The 27,694-nt window shown below is 41.2% G+C and overlaps 1 protein-coding gene across 5 annotated transcripts; it reads left to right on the forward strand.

The window, feature by feature from the left end:
- On the forward strand, positions 1 to 27,523 carry PROSER2 (proline and serine rich 2). Of its 5 annotated transcripts, none has more exons than XR_012649999.1 (5): positions 1 to 172; positions 9,624 to 9,839; positions 21,631 to 21,886; positions 22,797 to 25,634; positions 26,285 to 27,523. XR_012649999.1 is itself a non-coding variant. In XM_075024652.1 (4 exons), the coding sequence occupies exons 2-4, from the start codon at positions 9,660 to 9,662 to the stop codon at positions 23,786 to 23,788; spliced, it is 1,428 nt and encodes a 475-aa protein (XP_074880753.1). In that variant the 5' UTR covers positions 1 to 172; positions 9,624 to 9,659; the 3' UTR covers positions 23,789 to 25,707. The 5 variants fall into 5 exon arrangements, 3 of the variants coding, with proteins under 3 accessions (XP_074880753.1, XP_074880755.1, XP_074880756.1); XR_012650000.1 differs by having other exon boundaries at positions 22,797 to 24,778; XM_075024652.1 differs by lacking the exon at positions 26,285 to 27,523 and having other exon boundaries at positions 22,797 to 25,707.
- The last annotated feature ends 171 nt before the right edge of the window (positions 27,524 to 27,694 follow it).

Consider the following 27,694-nt stretch of genomic DNA (forward strand, 5'->3'; position numbering starts at 1 on the left):
TGGCCGGGCGCAGTGCGCATGAGTTCGGGGCTGGCGGAGCCCCTGCCCGGCGGCTGGTACCGCTCCGGCCACCTGCCCGCCGCCGTCCTTCGTCCGCGCTCCTTCCCGCTCTTCTTCGTTCTGCCCTCCCGCCGCCCCTGCCGGGAGAGGTGCGGACTGCTCCCCGCAGCCGGTGAGTGCAGCCTTCCCCTCGCCCTGCGCGGCGCTCCGGCTGAGGGGATCTTGGCTTCTCCCCGCCGGCTCCGGGGCTCGCCTCACGGGAACCGGGGACTGGCGGCGCGGGGAAGCCGCTGGCGTGAGGCGATGAGCTCCCGCCGCTCCGCCTGCCGCGGTCTCGGTCTCCCTCAGCGAGGCCCCCTGTCAGCTCTTGATAAGAATGGGTCAGTGTTGTTCTTATCACTCAATAATGGGTTGGTTGGGGTTTTGTTTTTTCTTTTTTTTTTTATTTCCCCTTCCCTCACCCCGCGGCTCTAAGAGCAGCAGCCCGGACGGCGGCTGCTCCGTGTCGGTTGTCGTCCCGCTCTTCTCCCCGGCCGGGTCGTTCCCTCTGCCCGATGTCCGTCCCGGCCCCCTCCCGCCCGGTGTCCGTCCCGTCCGTCCGTCCGTCTGTCTGTCCTCCCCCCCCAGCCCGCTGCGTTGTCAGCGAGGAAAGGGAGACCGGCACAGCTTTGGGGGGGGGGGGGGGGGGGAAAGAGTTAAGAAAGGTTTCATACCCATGCGTTGTTAAACTTTGGATGTGTGGTATTACTGAGTGACTAAGGGTGATGGGAAAGAGCTGCCTTACTCTTCCTCATTGTTTTCTGACTGCGACTTAACGTTGCCATTGGAAAACCTGTTGGCTTAAAAAGTAGCAGATTCTAGTTCAAAATACTTTTTTTTTTTCCCTACCCCCTGTCAGGTGCCTTTTCCACCTGGAGATGGTGAGCATGAGATGGCTGGTGCTTCTTAAGATCATAATCTTAGGCAGTTCAGGTGAGGTTTAGTATGTGTAAGAGAAACCACAGCCTTAAAAACACTCTTGGGATTTTCAGTAATCCGGGATCTCAAGGGCATGTTTCCTGAATAGTTTTTGTTTTAGTGTGGCACCGAGAGGAGGTAGCTGAAAGTGGAGCTCTGTTGTGCTTGGTCCTGTGCATGGGTGTAGCAAGAGATGATTCCTGCGGTAACAAGCATGCAGATGAAATAGGGAAGAAATTCGGAAGAGGTTGTTTATATTTCTAAATATTTTGCAAGGATTTTAAACTATAACAAGTATCAGAAATGTAAGTAACAGTTATTTCCTTTCCCCTTCCTTTTATGAAGGGCACAGAAGGAAAGACTTCTTTCCAAACCCTAAAGCGTAAGTCTTTGTTTTAAAAGCTTTTGCAATTTCTGGCTTAGGCTAATAAAAAGGTATTATTTTAAGACACTTCTACAGATCCTTGACTAATGCAGCATTGCAGATGGACTTCCTTGTACAGGTACTACTATAAAGAATAATGGTTGTGGCTTTTCTCCTTCCTTTGCAGTAATTACTGCTGTATAAGGGGAGAGCTGATGTTTAAACAGCAAAAGGAAAAAAAAAAAAGAAGTTGCTCACTCTGGTCTCCAAGAAATGAAGACGCTAATTATTCCTCAGAAATTGAATAGATTTTTCCAGCTGTGTCTCTTATCAAGGATTTGTTTGGGGTTTTTACAACAGAGAGTGAATGAGTAACATGAAGTTTTATGACTAGAAGTACAAGTAATGCCTGACATTGGAAAGGAACAGGGAGAAGCTATATTACATCTCTCTACTGAGAGATTCTGTATTACATCTCTCTATTTTGTCAATAGTAAAACTCTTCTCCTCGTGTTGGTCATAGCTGCTTTTTTTCTGCATGCCTCTGAGAGAAATATTAACCAAGAATGTTGGCAGAGGGGTTTGCTGGTTGGATATAGTAACTGGAACAACTTAACTCCTGAGCAGTTGACAAGTCTCAGGCTGACTGACCTTCTAAAATACTGGAGCATGAAAATAAATGAACATATGAATGTGGCTTTCAAAGCCAGACAGACAGGCGGTGTCAGATACTGTTACCAAGTCCTCCCTTCTCCTTTTTTTTTTTTTTTAATTAAAAATAAAAGCAAGGAACTTTAATTTCCAGTGTAACTAACTGCTTAAAGGTATGCTTTTCAATTGGGTGTGTATGGTTATCCTTGTACCAAGGAAAGTCCAGGGCAAGACTTCACTGCTGTGTTTTGCTGGTGCTGTTTTCAGCTCTGTTTGCCTCGGGCAGGCAGACCTTTATGTACTTACATAGGAATGAAATGTGCATTAAATTAGCTGCTTTTTAAAGTAAACATCTCTGCTTTGTGCTTCTGAAATCTTTTGCCCTCCTCCCTATACCAGCACAGGAGTCACAAAAGGAAACACAGGAAAGCAACCTAGGATCCAGCTACAAGACTGTGACACAGCTGTACTGGGGCTGAAAATTATCTTGCTGTCTTAAATACTTTGTAAAACAGGATTTGGTTCACCTTTGCCATGACTGTAGCAGTAGTTACATAATGAAACCCTAAGCCCCAGTGATGCTACACCTGTAACAAGACAGAAGTTGACTAATTACAGAGGAGTCAGTGCCTGAAATTGTTTATGTACATTTCATGTTTTTAAAGTGTTGGCTGTCATAGATAGCACCACCCTGATGTTAACAGGGGAGATTTAAAAAGAGTAACTTTAAAGGAATTGGACACTTGTTGAAATTTGCATAAGGACATTTGAAGTCATAGGAGACCTCAGCCATCACCTGGATGTGTTTAAAGCCCCATATAATACTGGACTACACAGTTCTGGGTATCATACGTAGTGTTGCCACTGAACAGATACTGATCTTCAAATCTCTACTGGATAGTCCCAGTGAGAGCCTTATTATCCTTGGATATGATGTTAATCTAAAGAAAAATAACTACTTGTCACTGGCTGTAGTTTTATTTTTAGTTGGGGCAGGGAGGGATTCTGTTGCTGTAAATGCATGGGAAATGTGAGTACTTCAGGGATCTTTCTGTGGTGGTTTGATCAACAATATTGAATATGAACCTTTGCCACTGGCCTTTGCTTTAGGCAACAGGATTCAGCTGAACTCTTGTTAATGTAGTGAACAGAGAACAGAGTTTACTTGCAAGGGAAAAGGCAAAGACATGTGAGAACATGCTTCACAGTTTTTTCCAATATAAATTCTGTCTTGAAGGTGGACCAATGTGCTTAGCATCATCAAATCCTGCATTGGTATTCCTCTGTCTGTTTTAAGAAACAGCATTTCCCAGACTCTGCAGAGAGGATGATGAGGTAATGATGATCTCGGCTTTTGCAAAAGGTGTCTTGTCTTGTGTCGGCTTAGTTGTTTTCAGTAGGTAACAAAGTTCTAAAGTGTGGGGCTGTTCTTGAAAATCCAGAAAGATCAGTTAAGAATGAAGCACAGTATCAAACCCTCTTTTTCTGGTATCTTGAGGCTTGGATTAACGTGGTCAAAGGTGTGACCTCAAGTATTGTTTCTGAGCAAAGCATGATTTGGAGAATTCAGTGTAGTAATTGAATTATTACTTAAGCGATGAAAATGTTGGTTTGTGATTGTTTCCTTTCTTTTCAAGTGGTTGCTACGTTTAATTTGAGATCCAATTCACCAAACTATTTAAGCATGTGATGAAATATCATAGTGAAGTCAGCTGGATTTAAGTTTTACTGAATTGGTGCCTTGCCCATCTAGTTCTTTTAAAAACTTATATACACAGGGTTAATTATTTCACTGTTGGCAGCTCTCGCAAATTCTAGTGTGAGTTGTATGAATGACATTCAGTGTGTTCCTTGAGGCTCCAGCTTTCAGATTTAGAGGACTGAGAGAATCTTTGTTTTTAGTTTTAAAACTAACAGATTTTGTAGCTCTCCAGCCTGTAGAGGAAAGTTTGAATTGTCACAAATGCACCACAGAAACCACAAAGTTTAAAACACAATATTGGGGTCACTTACATTAAATTCCCTTGAATTCTGGGTGTTTCACATCGCTGTTAGCACTCTTACTACTTTCGTTGTAGCTGCATGACTGTCCTGGGCTGCCGTGCTACCATGGGAGTACCCCGAGTTCCCACTTTGCTAAACATCGTTCAGATTTACTTGACACCTGTTCTGAAAATCTCAGTCATAATTTCTATCCAAGGAAGTGTCTATAAAAATGCTGTTGGCCTGGCTCTTGTGTAGAGGACCATACTGTCATAGGCTGGGGTGTATTTTTTTTGTCGGTTTTTTTTTGTTGTTTTTTTTTAATGGTCAGCTTTCTATTTGCTGGCTGTACTATGGTGGCAGTCCATCTCTAAACAAGGGCAGAAACATATTCTGGTTACTGGATGTTAAATAGCCATGACTATTTTGGACAGACAGGATTTTTCATGAGCAGATAAGGAACGTACATCATAGTAAAATGCATTAGCACATTATCATAAGCATCTACACTTATGATATGGAGAAGAAAAGTCAGAATTTAACTGTGTTGGCCAGTTTTGGTTTGCCTTGGTTCCTAAACATCAAGTGTTGTTGATTGTTACTTCAGTTTTGTTTTGACTCTATAAGAACAGCTTACAAATTCACTGTCTGATTTGGTTTTTTATGTGCTGTAAGCAATAGCTCTTCAGCCATCCTGAGTGATCCTAGAGTTAGTCAACTTGCCTGTGAGGTTGTCACTTAGTCTGTTCTTCTACCAGAAAGCTTAAATCTTGCTGTGTGTCACAAGAGTAGGACATGGGTTACCTCTACAGCTCAAGGATTTAATCTGTATTTCATATATTGAAGGAGATAAGAAGAATTCGGCTACTGATAGCTCTGTTCATGAGGAGGAAATATGTCCACCATACTGGATCAGTTAGTTTTGAGGGTCTGTAACATGTCATGGGCCAGTTGGTTTTGTTTAGCTGTGATCTTGTACAGCAGGTTCAAAGGTATGTTGCAGGAGCACTTAATACAAGGGAAAATTCACCGCGTTTAGACACAAATACCTGGCCTGTTTTGGGAAACCCTGTGGTCTCCAGACTACAATGTGCAGGCATCTGAATGAATTCCTACTCTCTGCTTGCCTTGTTTTACATACTCTTCCCTTGGTATCTGCTGCTGTCAGAGGCTAGTAGAGATACAGGTCTCTCGTCTGCCCCTGTACCATCCTTTTTATAAAACCTATCCCACAGTAGCACTTTGAATGACCTCAGAGTACTTTCAGATGTTTTTTCCACATGCTTAACTCTCCAAACTCAAGCACCACCATGGAGTCAAAGATGACTGACGTGTGCGCACAGCTGAGTGTGTGCATTGGTATGTCTGTATACAGCTGACAGATTAAACAAACCTTGAAGTTCACTGGCCAGTTCTTCTGTTTTGGTTGTATCACTGAGAAATAGCTGTTTAAACGGGCAAAGTGTGTGTGATGCTCGGAGTACTGTCTAGGCTTAGAAATCTAGCTTAAGAAATGGTTCGTGCAAAGAGTGTTCTAGAAGTTGTATGTATAGTGAAGGGAGGGAGAGACTGATATTGCGCCCTTTTAAAAATGTATGAGAACTTTCTAAAAATTGTTGACTCTACTTACCTTAAATATATTGTGCAGTAAATGGCATGATGCTGTCTGTTTGCTGGCTTTCAGCTCCTGGCATATGTAGTGGTTAACTTTTAGCCTCTAAATGTCTTCCATTTTTGTGGGATTGATCTTTTTGCCTATTAAGCTAGTCTTCAAATAGGATTGTTAATAAACAATTTTTTCAGTCTCCTGCTACTACAGAAACAGTCCCTTGTAAATGCTAACATTGAACTTCAGTGGAGAAGTAATTTTAGTCAGCAAAACTATAAAAATACCCTTTTTAAAAGGACAGACTGCACCTTATCTTTGATGGCAACTTAATACAGTCTCTCTAAATTATGTGCCTCTGTCAAAGCAAAATTAAATCTTTGGAGGTAAAATTCAATGTTAACTTCAGAATATTTCAATTTCCTCCTACTACCCTCTGACAAACAGGCATGATATGTGAATTGTATCATTTTAAATATCTCATGAAGGCTAGCTCTAGTGTAACTGAGAAGTCATCATTTCAGCTGATAGAATCACAGTTTCCCTAAGATGCCTTTTTGGTTTAATATTTGGGATCTTCTCTCTAAATAGTACTGTTCCTGTCACACTTCTGCACTCTTGTATCATGTTCTGATTTTTTTTTTTTTTATTAATCCCTAATGGTACAGGCACACATCTCTTAAACCAACCAAAAAAACGCCTGCTACAATGCATTTGAATAGACCAAGCAACAAATCCTGTTGTGAGCAACTTTCATATTTAATGCATCTCTGAAGGTCAGGAGGAACAGCCGCCTGTCATCCTGCTGTTCTTGCTCTCTCTGAGAATGGTTACCTTATTTTTGAACCCTTGCTTGTTACCTAAGCAATCCTACTGAAACAGGCAGTGGGGTCTTCTTGAAATTCATTAGATTCTTGGCTATTTCTATCTTAAATCCACTAAGTCTTTCACTTAGAGGGGACATAAAAAGGATGAAGGGACTTCTATGTTAGTTGTGGTTGGGAGGGGAATTTGTAAAGCATGCTGTGTGTATTGCAGCAGTGCCGGGCAACCTCACAACAGCTGTAGCTGCACTAGGCACTGTACAAATACGTAGGAGTTTCTCCCTTAAAGCATAAAAAACACAGCAAAGGGGAGAAGAAATAATCTGTGTGAATGGGTTATGATCTTATTGATGTGTACCGTTGAAGTGTTAAAGATGATGTGAAAGACAGAAGCCCCTTTCTGCAGGCTCACAGGCTATCACACCTGCTCCCGAGCTTTTCTGAAACGAGTAAAAGCTCCAAAAAAGCCACGGCTTACGTGCAAAAGCAGAACCAGTGCCATAAGGCTTGCTACTTGATCTTGTGTGTGTGGCTCTCTTAACTGGTTGCAGTCACTGCCTTTTATTCATTGTTCAGGAGCTTTGTGAAACATCTGAGCTTGAACTCCAAAATCAGTAACAGGAGCTTGCTGGAAGCAGTTATTTGTTGTTATTTAGAACTTGTGGCTTTAATGTTTATTACTACTGAATCTGGGTGTTGCTGCTGTCCCGGATGCAGATAGCCCACTATGAAGCTTAGACCTGGTTATGCTAAGGTTTTGCTGTTGGAGAAAGCAGAACAGTACTCTTAAATACTTCCTGCTCCCTCAAAGTTTTGGCCCATTGATTGGTTTCTTGGTAACTCGGATTAATATCTTCATTTGGTTAGTCTTTAAATGCAGGTCTTGTGATATCTGTTGTAGTCTGGAGCTATGACCTCTCATAATGTAGTCTATAAAATATTCACAGATAGTTTTGAGTATAATTCTGGCTAGAAATCTAGTAGTTATCTATAATACATCACTGAGGGACTGAACAAACAGGGCATATCCAGTTTATACTGGGGACAACTGGATAAAAATTGATGCTGCAGCTTAAAAATCCTGTGGAGAAATAATACTCACCTTATGTTGGATGTTGGTAGGAGTACTCACCTCTTGCTGGTCCCTCCTTAGAAAAATATTCTTTTCCATCTGAACATCACCTTGAAAGTCATGGGATGAAATCTGAAGTCAGTGGGAGTTTTCTGTAAATTTCAGAGGTGTCAAGATTTTCTCTGATAGTCTTGGCTTCTAAAAATGAGAGATATATAGATATATGGTTTTGTGTGTGACTTTGTGTGTAGCATTTCAGAGGAGTCAAGATTTTCACTGATAATGTTGTCTTCTAAAAATGATACATAATTTCTTGTGTGTGTGTTTTTGTGTGGCTATTCAGTGCCACAGGGTTTGTTGTAGATGGAGCTGCTGTTGCAGGATATGTTCTAGACTCAGGCTGCTCTTTTCTGGTTAGGCTTTCTGCAGTGTAGTGTTTTGGTTTGAGCCTGGGTACATGGCACCCAGAGGTACAGCAGCTGCTGCAGTGCTCTTATGTCTGCCTGTCTTGTGATTCTAAAAACCAGGACCAAAAGCATGTTTCTACCTCTGTGGTATCACTTAAAGACCATTATCCTGAGGATGCACTATATCTTTTGTAGCTAATGTTATTAATAGAAGAAAGGAAGAGTGTTCTTCCTATGTAAAAGCAAGGCTAAATCTTAATCGTTAGACCTAATGTTTATAAGAAAGGCTATTAGATGCTTTAATTGTGGCAATCCAGTGCTCTGTTCACATGGATTGTGCTTCCAAGACTTGCTGGACTGCAGCCTAGCTAAATTGTGTGGGAGCCTTTGCCCAGACACATGTTGGTGCTATGGCATAGATGACAGAGCGTTCCTATGTACCTCTGGTAATGTCATAGCCTTCTCCTGGGAGGAAATGATCAGCGGGATGGAATTGTTGCTCAGTATTGGCAGATGTTATCTCACTGCTATGAAATGCTAATCAGCTTACCAGGAGGCTCTGGTTTCTCAGCCCTCAGCTGATGGGTAGGGAGGAAGGAGAAATAATCCAATTGAATTGGAAATGCAGACTTGACTTTGCTTCTCATGTCGCCTCTCGAACCATAATAAAGGGAGAAGCACTTGGGAAGCAGGTCCATCTCATTTCATTTGTACAGTGTCAGGGTAGTGGTATCCAGTTCCCAGCTGGCTGCATATAATGTGGTACCTCAGAACCAACTGTTCTGAGGAACGCATCACTGCTGTTTCCTGGTCACAGGCAGGGCGAGTGAAAAGATGGACTGTTAAAGAACAAGGCAATTTCTTGTTGCAAAGGATGTTTTAATGTGTTGGAGAGAGAAAGGAGCTAGGTTCTACTTTCTACCCACCCTCTGTTTGTGCTGTTAGTGCACAAGGATGACTTTTGTCTTTGTGATACTTTGAGAATGAAGGTAGAAATTCTGTCAGAGTGTTTTGGGAGATGATGACAATTCAGAGAGGTATTACAGAACTGAGCACTAGGATGGCTTAAAAAACTGGGGGCTTTTGCTCCAGTAAGCGCTGGTGCATATGTCTGTTCCAGTAAGTGTCTTCCAAATGTACAAGCACTGTTTCTTCATGGCTGAGTGAAATAAAAGCTCTGTAAGCTTTAAAATGCAATTTTGCTATGTAATGCGATGGTGCAAAAATGGCTCCAAGCCCTGTTCATGGATCTTTCACCAAAAATAGTTGGCATAGAGCTGCTTCAGTAACACATGAGTTAACTGCAGCAGTGTTGGGAAATGAACTGGATTTTGTTTCCCTCATGATCTGATAAATAGAATTCTTGTCTAAAAGCTAATAAAAGATGAAGATATTTGGACTGGGTCAGTTGGTATCTCAGCTGATGGGGTTTTATTACTGTTAATGATGTGTCATAATGGAAAACAGAAACTGAATCTGTAGGACAGGTATGTGTGCAAGGGTCCATGCTTGTAACTTGACATCTGGTTTGGAAGCACACGAGATGGGGTACAGAACCTTGATATGTTGTATTTTTAAAGTTACCTTTTAGAAGACCAGTTTTTTTAAAAGGTGCCCATAGGTGGTAGATGTGTTCCAAAGCATAAAGATACGCCCCTTATTAACTTGTGTGGGATCTTTCTTTACTATTTACTTTCCACTCCTTTTCAAGTATTTTAAAAACCAGACTTCAATGTAACACATTGTTCTCTGTTTTCAGAAATGAATAAAGCTAGCAGCCCTACGTAATACGCTGATGGCATTCTACGCTGCATCAGGATCGATAAGTCAAGAGAGTGTGATGCCTAGAAATCTCCTCTCAAATTCTCCTGAAATGGCATCTGAAATCTCTCCAAAGCACGCGTGTGGGAGCATGGAGAGGGGTGGCAGTGTGGAGAATCATGGCAGCCAAGTTAGGTGCAGAAATCTTGCCTTGGTAAGTGTTTAATGAGCCTTATGCTTAGTGATACAAATTACGTTAATAGCTTTGTTCACATCACAGGATTTTTTTTTTATTTATTAAGCATTGATTTTTGCCATTTCTATTACTAAATGGTTGCTTTTGGTCTTGGTTGTTAACAAGCCGAAAGGCCAGAAATAACTGCTCTGATTTGGTACAACAGCTTGTTGTTCTGGTCTGATTCTCTCTGAGAGCTTGGGGAGTGCTTCTTTCTGGCCACCTCTCCCAGAGAACTGGGAATGGCAGTAAGGAGCACACATTACACTGGGCTACTTGGTGCAACCACCTGCTTGTGGTGCACAGTTTGGTGCACGTCTCTGCCCTTGCTTTCTTAAGTAGCTTGTAAAGGAACTTAAGGATAGTGTTTGTTCTATATGCTGTTTCTTGCTTAAGCTCTTTGTTGACACTGCTGAATGAAGGTCTCGGCTTATACCACCTTCATATAATTAGGTGAGTAACAAATACATCACCATAAACAAAGCTGTCTTGACATTAGCGAATATGAGTGTGTGGCCATTTAAATAGTATGTGAGTAATTGAGGGAGTAGGATGTACTTCTGCATTTTTCCAGTTAGCAAGATGATTCAGGCAATTAACTCAACAGTAGTGTTTGTACTGTGACAGGCTAAGCCTAGAAAGCAGGTATGGTTCTTTGCATTTTTTTTATCATCACAACCATTTGAAAAGCATCCATTTTTAATTGAGGAAAGAGCATTCTGGTAAACATGCTTTCCCTAAATGGAAATCTAAATTTCTGTCTTGCCTTAAACATGGGATTAGGCTTTCTGTATCTTTGCCCTCCCTGCTAGCTTCCTTGTAGTGAAGTAGTTTTCTGTGAAGAACTAAGTGCTGAAAATAAGTCAGCAAGTTGATACCTGTATTTATATACCTCAGAAATGCTCAGTGTTTTTGTGCTACTTTGTGAGCTTTTTGGCAACTGGAGGTAATTCTAAAGATGTTCCTTCTTGGTTGTTTCTAATGAAAATACAACTCTGTTAATACTATGCTGTATCCTTCAGCTTGTGTTGCTAGTTAAAACACAAAACAAGTATTACTAAATTTAGTCCCTTAACTGTTTCTGACCTGCACTAGAAAAAAAGCTGTGAAGCGTCAGGGTAGGTGAGGTCCAAGAGCATAGCCAAGTACACCTTTGGGACTCAGGTATTTAGAGTATGTTGTTTATTATATGAAAACTGATTGGATCTTATAGAATTACAGTGGGAGTTGCACTTTGTTAAAGAATTACAACTTAATTTTATGCAGAATTACAAGGTAATTTTATGGATTACTCTGACTCCAGTTTTCCAGGTTCTCAAGGTAGTAGCCAATCATGTTTCCATGGGTTTTGTTCTTAGCTGTAGTAGCAGGCATGAGACTAGGCATTTGAAAAAAATCAGTATTGAATAATGAGGCTATGTATAAATAAGTATGTTTGTACAGTCTTATCGTCAGTTGGCCATGTCAGAAAATGACATAGATTCCCTTAGTCTAACTAGATCTTACCATGTGATAACCCATATGATGATGCATTAGCTAGAATTGGAATCCCACTGTAATGCAGTAATTTATAGATGGAGTCAAAGCTGGCTGCAGGTTTAGGCATTTCCTATCAGACCTGTGCATCAGCAGAAGAAGTTCCCAAAGCCTTTAGTTTGTCTTATTTGAATTTGTGCATGAAGAAAGTGAAGCATGTACCAACAAGTTTACAGATCCCCTTCCATGACTGTTCTTCCAGCATAGTAGGTGGCATGTCCAATAAGGCTGACAACTAGCATGCATGGAGTAACAGGTTGGGGAATGAAAACTCTTTTCAGTGAAGGTATAATTTCAGTTTATGAGTTTGAGAAGGCATCTGTGTTGATCTGAATATGAAGGAAATTCTGAATAGTCAAGTCTTCAGTGCTGCTCAGATCTTTCCTTTTTGTGATCTGATGTAAGAAAAGAGTATTGTTCCACTGGCTGATACCTTTTGTCTGTTCAGCACTGAAAGAGGCTTTAAAAATCCTCAGGCTGAAGAGCGGTATTCTTCAAATATTTCTTCTTCTATATCCTTGTGGATTTGTGTATTAAAAGCATGATTTTTACAGTCCACTAAGCAGATCAGGGAATTTGTAAGAGGAAAGCTAGTTGCTGGAACGTGCTCCTGGACACCTTAACTTCTTGTTTCAGTGGTTTTGTTACAAAAGTTCACAAGATGCAGAAGATTTGGTGGTGTAATGAGAAGGAGGGGATAGATAACTCTGTGTAAACGAACAATTTGTTAGACCAGTTCTGAGAAAGGAAGGGGCAGATTTTCAGGCACACCGGACCTTCATAGCCCTGAAACAGAAGCAACTACAGACATACCTGCCTCTTCGTTATCACTTTTCTGGGTCTGTTCACCTAGAGACACAAAAAGGAATGCCAGAGTCAACTAATTTTTTTTTTAATGGCCTTGCAAAGGGAAGAAGTGTAGCAGTGCTTTTTATGACAGGCCTGTACTGCTGCAGGTTTCTTCCTACTTAATTACAAAAAAGAGGCTCTTGAGCTTCTTGGTGTTAAACTACATTAGTCACTAAATATAACCTTTGTGTTGCATATGTGGAATTCAAACAAACCTAGAGATGTGATAATAGAGACAAACACTTGGACCGGCTTTAGCCTATGCTGACTGCTTAGAGCTGGTTTGGCTGACTGCTGGCTGTTCTTGTGTACTGTATGTCTGTGCTGGCATTACTTGCTGTGGAACTGGTTGTTGTTTTAGGAATGACTAGGAGATGGACGTGAACTGCCATGTGCCAAAAAGGTCTTAAAATTCTATGTGCGTGATTCTTCTTACCAGTCAGCTGTTGTCAGTTCAGTTTAATTTTGCCAGATTTCTCAGCTTCTTACCTACACAATCCTGCTTTTAGTTAATCTTTGACAATTGCGGTCCTTAAAGCCATGTTTGATTTTTTTTTTTTTTTTTTTTTTTTTTAAATGGAAAGCAAGGTGCTCATGTCCTGTCTTGATTGCAGTAGAATTTTCCATATAAATGATGTTTGGGTCTAGATTTATGCTGCCAAATTTATCACAGCAGCTGAAGACAAGTACAAGAGCCTACATTTGAATGGGAGGAATGTTTGCCTTGATATTTTCATCTCACACCATCACCTAAAGCTGTTTCCTGCCCCCAACTTTTCTCTGTATCTTTTAACCATAGAAGCTCTTATATATGAGGACATGAATTTGCACGTATATTCTGTTTTCTTTTCAGTGAAGGTGGTATCTATACACATGCTTGGCAAAAGCATGAAACAAGTGTACCTTCTCGATATGTGAAATCAGTTGCACTATCTAAGGGGGAGGGTAAACAAAACCACTCTGTTCTGCTTGGTAATTCTGACTTCCAAAACCCATTCTTGAATGACACTCCCTGATATGTGGTATAAGAATTAACTTGAAGTGAAATACAGTTGCAGCAATTTAAGGACACTTAATTCAGAGATAAAACTAGTTCTTAGCTTTTTTTGAAGCAATTGGTCTTGTTCCATTGACTGAATAGGCACAGACTGACTTCTTAAAGCCAATCCTTCTTTTTCAGTGCTTCGCTCTCGTAATTGTACTGTATATCTATTCTCAGCCATGAGTAATTACTTTAGTTTCTAGGTGTGAATAACATGCTAGGACAATAGTATCACCTGTGAAAATCATACCAGAAGGAGCAGGTTATACCTAAAGTGAGCTGTGCTACTTGGAACTGCACTAGTAATAAGCTGTGTCAGTGCCCTGGATCTGTTGACAGGACTTCAGTACTATACCTTCTGTATATGAACATGTCTTGCTGAGTAATAGGTTTGAGGGATAGTGAGTTCTTGTTACTCTCAATGGATCATGCTGTGGGCGTGGGGTTTTTTGTTTTTTTTTGTTTTGGGGTTTTTTTTTGCCTTTGGTTCAGACAGATCCTTGGTTAATGATGCACTTAATCACCACTCTTTTTGGGGCAGTGGTGACCTCCAGAATTTGGTCTAGTGACTATTTCTTTTGGTCACTAATCAAGTGGCTTAAATCAACAGATGGCCATGATTCTAAAAAGATGCCTTGATTATTCCATTTGTTATTTCTTCAAACAAGCTTCCTCTGTGGCTCTAACAAGACTTGATACACAGTCACTGAAGATGGCTTGTCACTACCAGACACCTTGTATAGTACAGGTGACATTTTGAACATTGGTTACACAGGCAAGAAGAGCAAGTATCTTGTGAGTAGTCTGAGCTCGCTCAGTATCTTGTTTCACACACTCGGCTATTTAACTCGGGGTTGACCTGGTTATTTTGTAGTTATGATGTCTCTTGGAGCCTAAAAATTAGTTGCTATGACCTTTGTCCTTTTTGGATCAGTACAGATAACTCAAATGCAACAGGCCTGGTCTTCCAAGTGCACCGTGTTACTATCTCTTTGCCCCAGCCTCTCTGAAGAGATCCTGGTATTCCAGTGTGGTTTTAGGAGTTACTAGAAAAGGACAGGTTGTGTGTCTGTGTCCTGGTTTCAGCTGGGATAGAGTTAATTGTCTTCCTAGTAGCTGGTACAGTGCTGTGTTTTTGAGCTAGGTATGAGAAGAATGTTGATAACACACTGATGTTTTCAGTTGTTACTAAGTAGTGTTTATACTTAGTCAAGGATTTTTCAGCTTCTCATGCCCAGCCAGCAAAAGGCTGGAGGGGCACAAGAAGTTGGGAGGGGACACAGCCAGGGCAGCTGACCCAAACTGACCCAAGGGATATTCCATACCATGTGACGTCATACCCAGTATTTAAACTGGGGGAGTGGGGGCAGGGGGATTGCCACTCAGGGACTAACTGGGTGTCAGTCAGCAGGTGGTGAGCAATTGCATTGTGCATCACTTGTATATTCTAATCCTTCTATTATTACTGTTGTCATTTTATTAGTGTTATCATTATTAGTTTCTTCTTTTCTGTTCTATTAAACCGTTCTTATATCAACCCATGAGTTTTACTTCTCCTGATTTTCTCCCCCCTTCCCACCGGGTGGGGAGGGGGAGTGAGTGAGGGGCTGCGTGGTGCTTGGTTGCTGGCTGGGGTTAAACCACGACAGTCTGTTAGCCCACTGCCACCTTTTTTTCTCTCAAATTGAGCGTCCAGAGTCTTGTGATGCTGCGCTGCATTTCAGGCGCATTCAAGGGAAAGTCCTGAGAAAGACTTCTTTCATAAAATTAAGGTGGTTTTCCCCCTTGATACTGATACACTGCAGGCTTTACTGTACTACAAGGTCTTTCGCCATGTCCAAGTATTTTACCAAACAACAATACACAAAAAATGAGAAGAATTATTTTGACTATTAGATACTTTCTATGGATACAGCTGTCTTTGGGCATGTGGAAGCCATTCCTTACAGGGTGTGGAGAGAGCTGTGCTATGCTTAATCCACTTTAAATTGATATTAGCATGACTTGCAAGCAGTATGCCTTAGAAAAAGAAGAGTCATTGTTCCTACCAGCAGGGCAAGAAGTAGAGAGGAAGAGGGGCTGGAGGACCACTTGCTCTGGACTGTGAGTGTAGAACTAAGGTAAAGAACCTGACTCCTAGCAAGGAATGACCTTGCTGTAAAATGTGCTAGTGAGAATGTGCATAGAGCACAAATTGCCTTCAGGATCTATAAACTGCATCATTCTGCTTCAGAATGGGATCTGGTAGATAAAGATTATTCCAGTATGTGGGCAGCTCTGCTCTTTAAACCTCACTGATAGGCACTCCTGAACTTCCAAAGCAGTTTCTTCTGTATTCCACTACTTTCTTTTTCAAGGAATACTTGGATTAGAGTTTCTGTAATGTGAAAGCCAACTTTAACTTGTCTCACCTTCAGTGCACATAGTGGTCAACATTTTATGTATTAAATTACATGCAGGGCTGCATCTGCCTACCACCCGTTCTTCAGTTTTAAAACATAATGTGCTCCATTCTGCCAGCCTTCCTGTGCAGCTAAACTCTCAGCGCTCCTTCCTTTGTTCTGGACCCTGTCCAGCTTGGCTGCATCCTTTCCAAAGTTCAGCGACTGAATCTGAACTCTGTGTTCCAAATGAGGATGTGCTGTTATTTCATCATCTTGGTTAATATATCCCAGAATGACATTCCCATACCTGAACAGCACTTTCTTTCTTCTTTATGGCACTTAAACTGGCCTGCAGATCTTTCTGTCTTTTATTGCCACTTAGCCATTGTTCATCACTCTATATTCATGCATTCAATGGAATTTCATCTTGTGGACTACCAGCACACTTACATGATTTATGAAAGTCTCATTCTGTCCTACCTAGTTCTTGCAGCAGCATCTTCGAGCATAAGAGCATCAACAGATATTAAGTTAATCATCTACTCTTGTTAGTGAAGTATCAGATAATAGAGATGTAGGGATAAATCTGTTGAGGGGTTGTCTTGTATCATAAATTGAATAATAAAACATCATGCTGCTTCTCAAAAATAAAAATCTCTCCCCTGCCCTCCATTTACATGGGTACCTCGCTGTAACTTCATCTAGGTGTAGCTTCCTTATTTATGTCTGAGTGTGTTGGGGGGGGCATGTAATAAAGCCTTCAAATCAAGGCTTATCACACCTTGTGCTTAGGTCTATTGGCCAAGTCAGTAACTCTCTCATGAGAAATGAGATTGGTGTGAAAGTATTGGATTTTTGTAAAAAATGCTTAGTGGCTTTTGTCTCAAATGTCTCCCAGTTTTTCACAATGTTGTTCTAACATAGAAATTAAAGGGAAGAAGAAATTACAAGCTGATCAGCCTAACTTTGATAACGAAAGAGATGTCTTCAGAGTTTAAGTAGATCTTGCATTGCTTCAGCTTGCTTTTTTAAAAGTAGGTTAGGAGTAATTTAATTAGTTTATGACTTCAGTTAATCTAGTTTATTTTTTAAATTCTTCTGGATCATTTGTTTCCTCACTTATGACCTATTGATTATATGCTTTGCTAACTATTATGAAGCACACAGGTACAATTATGTTAATAAACCGAAGAAAACAACATTCAATATTATAGTCGTCTTCACCAAATGAAATGGTATTATCAAAATCATCAGATAGTGGGTTGTAAAGGAAGTACTTTTTGACACAGCACACAATTAAACTATGAAACTCATTGCCACAGAATGCTGTGAATGCCAGCCATTTAAATGGGCTTAAACAATAAGATGAATTCATGCTAGAAAAGCTCATTAAGGGCTATTAAGTACACAGATGCGGATGCAACTGGGAAGTCCTTAAGCCATGTATTGTTGGAGACTGGAAGGATGTAGGGAAGAAAAGTGCAAATCCATCCAATTTACAGCAATACTGTTCCCCTGTCCTGTGCATTACTGGTGGCTGAAGGCAGGCTACTGAGCTAAATGGACTTTTTAGTCTGATTCTATACGGTAGTTCATGTTCTTATCTACAGTTCACTTGCTTCCAACTTAAGCAATGCAGGGGTACAATCCATTCTGTTTCCCTTTTCTGTAAATATAATCAGAGGTACGTGCCTTTTTCTTCTGTGCAGAAGCTTTTGTACCTGTTCTGATACTGTTCCTGCATGCAGGGCTTTCTTTCCCTCCTCTTTCTTTTTACAAGTAGAACTGCCTGCCTTGTTATGAAGAGGCTAAGGCCTAAGTGGTGCTACATTGGTCTCTTTCTGCTACATATTAGAACTGTTGGTCCCTTCATGTTTTTTCGAGAAGCATCCAGTTGCTTCTCTCCCGTGGAACTGTGCCCATTAATTCTTTGGCACTGTCAAGTGATTGATGATGAATCAGTTGAATCTGGTGTTCTCCTGGTATTTTGCTAATTGAAATTTGGTTGTCTAGCAGTTTTCAGAAGAAATTTTTTTTTTTAACCACTGCAGATGTCTTGAGATTTCCCCTGCTGTTCTGCTTCAGTCAAAGCCGTGCTGGCCTTAGGATTCTAGGCCTGGATGTGATGTTAAGAATTTCTTCAGATGCGTGTGAAAAATTGTGGGCCTTTGATATTAAGTCACTGTTTTGGACAGGTAGAAAGGGATTTTTTTCTATGAAACAGATTCTGTTCTCTTCTTTTATCTTTTTTTTTCTTGTTTCTTTTTTCCTCTTTTATACCAAACACCATCTTAACAGACTCTTTGCTGTTTGATGTAAGCAGGAAATGTTTGGCTGCACAGGGATCTAAAATATTAATGCCAGCTGAGCATACTCAGCTATTTTAGCTGTTTGCATCCCAAATTTCTTCTGTCTGAGCAGTCTTTTTAATCCTCATCTAAGGCATGATTTTCAAGTTTCAAATTTAGGCTGTCTTTTGACAGTAGGTTTAAAGTTGGTAGTGTTAGGTGTATGTGAGATTTAGTTTTGGGAGGCATGTTTGTGTATTAAGAGTAGGGAGTTGGTGGAAAATATGAGGGGAATAACTCAAGTAATTGAAAAGACTGTGCTTTGACTGTTAAAAACAGATCGCTCAAGGAGACAGGAGGCCTGGAAAACCAGCCCAGAAAGAATATGAACTGTTCCAGTACTTGGAATATGTGGCAAATAACTAAGGTTACCAAGTCTATTTCTAATTAGTTTAAAACTGGCATCAGTTAACCACAACAAAATTCCTCCAAACTTTCTGAAAGCTGTACTATAATGTAAGTCATGCAGGTGGACATTTTATAATACACCACTGTTCTCAGACCAGTGGTAAAGCAAGTCAGTGCTTGCTTTACATCTCTGAGCTCCTTTGGTTTGACCAGCTTAAGTAGGTTTATCTTCACTGTGCTTGTGTGTCTAAAATGGGATTATTTCTTTGTCTCACAAACTGAAACGTGCCTTGCCTGATGGAGTTTCTAGCCAGGCTGGATGCCTTGCATCTCAGTATGGTGACCTGCCATAATGCTGCCTAATCTCTAGAGCTGCTGTCTTTTTTTTTTTTTTTTTTTTTTTTGGTCCTTTTTTTTTCTGAGGAAATGTGACATTGGTCATCTTGAAAGAAAACTGCATGAGGAAAGAGATCAAAGTGCTAACTGAGATGAGGTTGGCCTTTCAAATCTAGGTATGCCATTTACTACAAATGTATTTGCAAAGGGATGTTTAAGTCATTTCAGATCCTTCACTGATCATTTCAGCAAGATCCATGAGGGATGGTAAGTCAGGCAGAGTGCTGCTGAGCAATCCTCCTGCAAATCTTACCTGGCATGGAAAAGCACTCAGTCTTGCAGCCCAGAAATGGATGGAAGGAAGGACTTCTGAAAGTCTTTGCTTCAAATCATATGCTCTTTTGCTCAGCTCTTGATCAAATGAGTTAAGCTCACGTGGGAGCGGTTGTTCTTTTAAATGAACAAAGTGTGGTGCAGTCACTTCTCTACTGCACTGCAGTCTGGATCTGCTGCTACTATGAACTTCTTAAACACAACCCCCCTTTTTTTCTTTGCCTGCGGAAGTCTGGCTCTTGCAATGAGCTCACCCGCAACAAAAGCTTCTTGGAGTCCTGTTCAGCTCCAGCTAGGGCCTACCTAACAACAGCTCCTTTCCTGTCATTCTCTTGCCTACCAGACATAGCAGCTGTATGAGTATTTGGGTGGGGAAGGAAGGAGATTGCAACATCCATTAAGAAAGAGGAAAAAAAAAAAAGCGGCTTGTCTGTCTCTCACTTTTCAAGTGCAGCTGTAAAACTTTCCTTGGCCTTTGAAAACTGAGCTCTGCCATGTGGTGGGTGCGAGCTGTGGAATACGTCAGCCTTTGAAGTTAGTCCTTTAAATAGGCAATTGCAAATGGCATCCAAATGTAAGCTTTTACAGCAGTTTTGCTACAAGCTGGAATAAGTTACTTATTCTGACAGTACACTGTGGATGCTAAGACAAAGTTATAAGTATCCATGCCTGTGTCTCCCAGCCATCGAACCATGTTCACCCTGATGACAATAAATCTGAATCTCTAGAAATGTAGTTGTAGCATGAGCCTCTTGTTGAAATCAACTTGGTATTTTCCTGCAGGTCTTCAGTGTTAACAAAAAAACCTGTGCCACCTGCGGCTGAAGACTGCTGTGTTCACATCATTGCAGCCACAGATAAGCAAGCCTGTCCTGAAGTGTCTGAGCTAAGAGTTGCTGAAAGGCAGTGTGACTGTCTTCTGTATTTCATTCATTTATTTACAGGGAAACGTTCTACAGGCCACACCAGAGAAGGCAACTAAGAGCCTTAAAGCATTTATTTTGTCATCTGGAGTGTTCTGAGTGCTTAGAGACCAACTGCCACTTGGTACAATGCAGCACTTCATAGTTCTTAATCTATAGGCATTATTTTTCTACAGAGGTACATTGTTCTTATTTTTAATGCTGGGGATGGGGATAAAAGGTTTGTTTGCGCAAGGAGCTGAGTTAACAGGTAGAGCTGCACACAGTTTTTTCTATTCTAATCTAATGTAAGATGATCTGAACAGGCATGGTGAGTTTGAAGCAAGTTGTGCTGCCCTAGCAAGAATGTGTCTACCTCTTAGATATTTGCACTGCATACCTATATGTATTTACCTACATTTCCCCACCATTGGGAAGTAGCCTTGTTACCTTACCTGCATGCACAATCAGATGTTCTTGGAGAAGTGAAAAGTAGAGATGAGAAAGGAAACTGTCTTGTATTGCTTTCCTGGTGCCTTCTTGTTAAGTTACTGACAGCAAAGTTTCCAGTATATGCCTGGTGGGAGAGAAATTCAATCCAGAAAAGGGAAAACCTCACTTATTTTTCAACAATACTTAGTTACATTCCAGAACTTAAACAGCTATCTTGGGAAATGTCTTTCCTGTATCCATTGTCTTAATGTAGTGCCTTTCCTAATCGTTCTTTGTCATCTCCAAGCTTTTGGAAAAGTGAGTGTTTCCCAGGGTGTAGGTGGAAGGAAAAGAGTTTGCGCATTGCTGCCTAGCTTCTCATAGTGATATTGTGTTAAGTTAATCAAGAGCAGTGACTCAGAGAAAATGAAGACTGGATAATCCAAGTGATTATTTATCACTTCTGTGGTCTACAGGATTGTTCCCTGCTGGAGAAAATAGTCCAAGGTGGTTTACTGCTAGGGAACACATCTTTATACTTATTCTAAATTTTTCCTTTCTGTAACTCATAGGTAAAATCATTAGAAACCCTGTCCCTCCTTATTATTTTTTTGTGATATACCACGTAACTCTGGATAACTGAGAGATTGCAGTGGTAGAGCCAGATTTCATCTCCAGCTCTGCCTCTAGAAGCGAAGTCCCACTTTGGCCTAGAGCAAAAAGGGAATAGACCCATTCAGGACTGGCCTGAATGCACCCGTTCCCTCCCATGCTGCTCCCCAAGCCTCGTCCCAGAACCTGACACAGCAACTGTAATAGCTTACTCCAGTTTGGAGCCTGAAGAAGTTATCTTAACCTTTGTAAAGGGAAAGGCATGGGGGGCTTTTTTGCCTTTTTTTGGTCTGATTTTATGATCTTTCAGCAATTTGTTCTGTCCAACTCAAATGGACACTTGTCTGCTGAACTAAAGTTAGGTACTTTTAAAGGGTGAAATACCAGTTGCTGTTCTTCAGTCAAAACTAATGCCCCGTAAACTCCTGGCTCTTCCCCCTGCCCCAGCCTTTACATTGTAGTGGCTGAATTCCTCTTTGGGAAGGGATGAAACAGCAAGCAGGAGATGCTTCTGATGTGACTGCTGCCTGTTTCATCCTGCCCCTTTCTGCCTTCAAAAAGAGGGCTGCTGTGTTTGTGATCAGTGTACTTACCTGTACTCACCTGTAGGGTGTTAATCTTTCTGGCTTTTTTCTTTTTTCACCCTAGGATGATGAGAGTCTGAAATACTTAACTCACGAAGAGCAGGATGTCCTCATGTTCTTTGAGGAAACCATAGATGCCTTAGAAGATGACTTGGAGGAGCCAGTCCTACATGACAGTGGCATCCACTGTCAGTCTCCAAGGTCAACAGAAGAAAATGTATCCAGTCATTCAGAGACTGAAGATATCATCGACTTAGTACAGTCAACACCTGAGAGTAGTGACCATGAAGGCCCTCCTAGCAGAGATACAGAACCAGGTAGTAGTATTTGTTGAAAGTGTGTTTTTTCCTTCTGACCTAGCCCTGATATATTCCACTTCTCATTAGATACAGCTAAAGAAATTCTGTACCTTCCTTACTACCTCAGGATGAATCTATTACACATCAGGAGCTCTAAGGACCACGATTTTCATTTGACTTGGGATTTTTGAAACTCTTACTGTTACTATAACTATTTTTTATTTTTTTTTCTCCCCTCATGGAGGTCATGTGCATAATTAAGTTGTTGGACTGCTATCTCAGTCCCCTACCTGGTGACTGAGTTGTAACAGAACTGAGTATTATGCAGAGTCATTGCAGCAAGGCAGACTAGTATTCATCAATGTGTTTACGCTCTGCATCTCTCCAAGACCTCTTAAGACTTTCTTTAAGAGTTTTAAGATAGCAGATTGTAGTGTTACTTTGTGTGGGACTGAAAGGCACGTGATCTTGTCAATAAGTTTGTGACAAGTTAGTGTATGGCATGTTGTTTTCTTCACCCTGTAGAATTTGCTCTCTCTGTTTTTGGAGAACGGATTTATCAGCTAATACATACAGTGGGATGTAATGTGTCCTCTCCTGGCTGTTACAATAAAAAACAAGAATTGCAAAACTCTTATAGAAAAAGCAGCCATTGAAACACAGTAAAGCTAACATGCAGATTGTGAATGAAAGGCAGAAAGAGGGCTTCTAGTGAATGCGTTGTAAATATGGTGATTTGAACTATAGCATCGCCTACAAGATGCCATTGCTAGGAGTTCAGTTATAGTTTCTTCTGACAATGTGGGCTGCGTTTGGGTTAGAAGGTTTGGGGGAGGGGAGCATTGATACTTGCTAATCCTAGGTGAAAGAAAGCCTTGTGTTCTCGTCTATGTGAAGACTTAATGACGTTATTGCTGCTTTGTCTTTTAAGTGTTGGACACTACCTGGAGAACTGAAAGCCCTAAGCCAGCTGTACCTGCTGACCTTCCCCCACATCCCCCTGTACCACCACCAGCAATGTCTGAGGCACTTCCTCTTCCTCCTCCACCCCCTCCTCCAGTGCAGCATCCAAAATTGCTTCGTTCTGTCCCCACTCCACTCATCATGGCCCAGAAGATGTCTGAGCAGCAGACAGAGAGCAGGGTGCGCTTCCCCAGTGCCCTCAAGGAAGGGAATTCAGACAGGAAGAAAACCCCGGTAGCCAACGGTGATTATTTTGTGGGTCCAAAGCACCCTCCTACACCTGCACCCAAACTGCATCGATTCCCGAGCAACATCAACATAACAAATGTCAGTGGCAAAGAATTCAATGAGACTATTTCAAAAGCAGCAGTTAACGTCCAGGAGCGGAGAGCTCAGGTGCTGGCCAACATCAATGGAGGAGCTTTTCTGGCAGCTGAACTGGAGGAGAAGCTGCAGAAAAATGATTTCTTGTCACGTAACAGAAGTTCTTCCTTAAGGGATCTCTCCTCTGAGCAAACACGATACGAGGCCCTGACAAAACTTGGCCTTGTTAAGGGAAAACAAGCTCAGGACCAAGTGGACCATGCCCCAAGCACTCAGCAGCTTGATGTGCAGCCCAAACAGGCAGATGCTGTTCCCAATGGATATCAAAACATCCATGAGATTTTAAAAAGCGAGCCCAGCCCTTTCCTTCCTATGGGCAAAACGGTAACAATCAAACCAGAGGTAGCTCTTGCTGCTAACAAGGTCAGCAGCACACAGCAGAACACAGCAAAAAATTGTAATGATTATAAACAACCTAGTCTAAACCTGGATATGAGGAGGAGATCAGGCTCACTGCCTAGGCCTTCAGGATTTCGATCCCAAGGGATAACAGTGAAGTTTGCTGGCCGCGGCTCAACGGAAGAAGCTAGGAGGGAGGCACTTCGGAAACTGGGACTACTGAAAGAGACAGCATAATTGGGACAGGAACGTTGTGGCAACAGGGGGGAAAGTCATAGCATGGCTTTGTGCTAGAATAGTCCCAACTGGATTGGGATCAAAGAGATTGTAAGAAGAAAGGGGAAGTTCTCTGCTTCAGGCAAGCTAAGGAGGTACTAGACACTGTGGAATGACCGCTCGTGTTTATCCCAGAAGGACTGGCACCACCACGTACAGTCACATACAGCAGTGGGTTTCAGCTCTCCTTCCTTCAGAGATACTCATCTGTTGCTCTTAGTCAAAGAGGAATTTTATTTAAGTAATGCTGGACTATAGCAGACAGCATCTTGTTAATAAAGTGTACAGTGCAGTATAGTTGTACGCAGCAAACTGGATGGCAAATCTTCCTTTTGCTCTTTCTGAAGCCAAAACAGAGAGTTCCGTTTGTCTCGCCCACATGTGTGTGTATGTTTGTGGGAGCTCGAGATAATGTCAAAACTGAAATTTCTGGCCAGCGTGACACACTTCACTGAATTTTTGTTGTCTATATTATCTGGCTTGGCTTTGTTCCCTACCATTGGTGGAGTCGTCTTCTTCCTTGCTCTGTGCCCACTTGACTCAAGACTGTACAGAGGGTGGTTTCAGTTTTGACCTTCTCCTTGACAGTGGCCCAAGCTTCGAGTGGGTGACTGCATTGCTCTGCTGCTTCACTTGAAGTCTTGCCTTTCTTCCCAGCCACCTGCTTCTTGGTCATGCTCTAGCAACCTACGTGTCCAGTGAAAGGCACCAGATAAGCCTCAAGGATATGCACCATGCACCAGTTTTCGCACTGACAGCCAAAGAGTCTCCTGACAATCTGTGATACCAACTGTTCTGTACCAGTGATGATCTTATAGCAGAGAAGCCATAGGAACAAGTTAACTTTGTACCAAATGCGAGAACCTTATGTCAAAAGTCTTATCTTTTACATTAGGGTTCCTATGAAGAAACTGTTACTTTTGAACAATAGCTGTACTACACTGAATAGTTGTAAGTTCTGTTACTTCTAAAAACTGTCACTTGATCTTCCTGTAGTTTGACAGCCCTAATAATGCTCTGTTCACAGCCTTATTTGATTCTGCCCTGCCAATGCATAACAGAAGTTACAGCCAAAATTCTTGCAGGCTAAGTGGAGTTACAGGAGAGAGCTGTATGTGAGAGCACGTTGCTCCTGAATGGTCCAAGTTGGCGTTATTTTGCCTTTGTTCAACAGACATGCTTTTAAAGATGGTCCCAAAATATATTTGTGTGTTGGTTTGATTTTTTTTTTCTTTTATATGGCAAAGCTGCTCTTCCACATTAAAACTCCCTTCCCTTTTTGTACACCTGGAAACATAAAGAATAGCCATTTTAAAATCAAATGCCAAACTCCAGACCCTCTAAATTTCTTGTTGTTATTCTGCATGTTTAAGAGTTCTCAGTGTTCTGTGTTTTTCTAAAGGGAAAAACTCACTTATTCTCTGCACTTTCTAAAGCCTCAAGCAACCCCCTTTTTCCCAAGTAGCTGACTAATAAACCTTGGAGAAGAGGGGAGCGGCTATAATGGAAACTGACACACCCTTCAGCAAGGAGCTCTGATGTAACTGTGATAAACAAGTTTGTAGTTCTTGTGATAAAGTATTTCAAACTTGCTGAGCTGTACTTGCAAATGAAGCTGTCGTGAAGAAAAAAATCTTTGCGTCATTCTCAACCTGCCTCATAAGTTAAAGTTTTTTGGGTTTTTTTGGTTTTTTTTGTTGGTTTTTTTTTTTTTAAATTGTCTGCTTGCTGCTTAAATTTTTAATTGTGTTGTTATGGTATCTGGCTGGTTCTGTTATGTAGTTATTCTTTTCAACCTTTTCACTGGGTAAGTGATCATGTTCCTCATTGTGACAGGCTTACTATACATAAGCAATCGGTAATTAAAATATGTGGCCATTCTTCAGTCTGGCAAAGCACTTACGCATGCATAATCAAATGTGAGAAGTGCTGCTGAAACAAAAAAGGCTGCTTGTATGCTGCAAGTAAAGCACATACTTATTTTGCTGGGCTCTGAGTCTGTAGTGCTAAATCAGGAAGACAAGGAAGCACATAAAATACATCCATGCACCTGCTTTAGTGCAGCCTGGAATGGAGTCCTACGTGTGGATGATGCATCATAATTTATTAACATAACCTGCTAAGTAAATTTAAATGTTTCATGACCTTTGTGCTTTTAAATCCTGTTAAAGCAAATTCTTCATTATAAATGTGAAGTGCGTACAAAGCAATCTTCGCATCTAATCATTTCTTGCTCTTCTTTGAGTTGTTTACAGCTGAGAGTCCATGCTAAGCAAACGGGGGGGGGGTTGGGGGGGGAACAAAGCCTGACACTAATTGTTTCATTGAAATTCAGTCCTATTCAATAACTCTGTAACATAACCCTATTTAAAAAAAAAAATTAGATGTTTAATATCTGAAGTATAAAGTTGCAGTATGCTGAATTAGCTGGATCATGTTCTTTCATTCTTTGTGCAGGGCTGCGTCCTCAACCAGTGGGAAGTTAAGAGTTAGATCTTCATTAGGTAAACCAATTTCTGCCCAGTGAGGACTTGGAACGAGGTATTCATTGTGGCCCTTCATTATAGCAAATATCCTACTGGTAAATTCTTCTCTGTGCCTAAAACTGTAGTAAGTAAAGCCATGTATAAATGAAGTTAAAGAGTCTAGCTGCTAATAACCTGTATATAAATTTAGCTCTATTTTGTGTATCTTGTTTTGTGTGTATATGTTGCTGTGACCCCCCCCCCCCTTGTGTTAGAAGTAACTGTCTTGCACAAATCTGATAAATCATCTATTAAACTGGGATAAAATCAATGAAATGAAGGCTTATGGGAGGTGGAATTTTGTTCTTTGTCTCTTAGTAGCATGCATCTGTCTTGGAGGAGGGAGTGTATGTGTGAGCCAGAGCTCAATCCTGTCATGACATGGGTGAAGAAGGAAGAATAAAAAAAACACAGGGGGAGGTTTATGTCTGTTTTCTGCCAAGAGGTGCATATTCTCACTGCTGGGCTTCACTGTGACCAGGGTCCTTGCATGAATGAATTTCATCCTGAGCAGTGTTTGAAGTAGGCAAATGCCCTCCTCTGCCAATGTTTTGCAATATTAAAATGACTTTTCCAAGAGGAGTAGGGTATACATGAAAGAATAGTAACTCATCTTTGTGTTTCTGTACCTGCCTTCCATGGGTGTTACTGTAAGTGAGTGTGAGATCCTGCTGAGGGTAGAAGTCTTCCTCGTTGCACAGGACAGAATTCCCCTTTAGAGAATATCCCTACCCATCTCTTCTGAGCATGTGCACGTGTGTTTGCTGCCTCCCTGTCTTCCGTTTGGATACTTGCACATCAAGACTGCTAAGATAGTTCCTTGGTTGGAAGTGCTGACTCTGGCATGTGGTACTACATACTGCTGCCAACTAAAGTATAGAGGCGAAGGTTTCTTAATGAAATGCTACATAGCTGAGTTGGTGGCTAAATGATCTTGCACTGGGACTTGTCCCACTTCAAATAGGGAATGGTTTAGAGCCAAAATTAACCACCTTTGATTTAATAAAAAAACAACAGCAATGACAAAACCCTCAGAAGAACAGATGCTTTTTGATCAGACTCCCTAGGGTAAGGGCCACCTTCAGTGGCTTCAGCCCCATGTTCTTCAAGCAGGCTGCCCTGAGTAGGAGGCTGGAAGATGGCTTTACAACTCCAGGTTGCATCTGGGAGCAGCTGGAACCCTTGAAATGATTGCACTGTTTTGAAGAGGGATGGTTTTTTTTTTTTTATTGTACCTTAAATACAGGTGTTGTAGAGCATTTGTCCAAATATCAGGGGTTATGTGTCATAAAGGGTAGAATGGAAATCACTCTAGAAAAAAAACTAACTCCCATTTGCATGA

The sequence above is a fragment of the Buteo buteo genome, chromosome 4 (assembly GCF_964188355.1).
Source record: "Buteo buteo chromosome 4, bButBut1.hap1.1, whole genome shotgun sequence".
In the NCBI taxonomy this organism is placed as follows: domain Eukaryota; kingdom Metazoa; phylum Chordata; class Aves; order Accipitriformes; family Accipitridae; genus Buteo; species Buteo buteo.

Excerpts from the sequence above, each read along its gene's own strand:
- PROSER2 (XM_075024652.1), top strand. The coding sequence starts at position 9,660 with ATGGCATTCTACGCTGCATCAGGATCGATAAGTCAAGAGAGTGTGATG. Across the intron at positions 9,840-21,630 it reads GGTGCAGAAATCTTGCCTTG|GATGATGAGAGTCTGAAATA; the intron begins GTAAGTGTTTAA and ends TTTTCACCCTAG. Across the intron at positions 21,887-22,796 it reads CAGAGATACAGAACCAGGTA|TGTTGGACACTACCTGGAGA; the intron begins GTAGTATTTGTT and ends TTGTCTTTTAAG.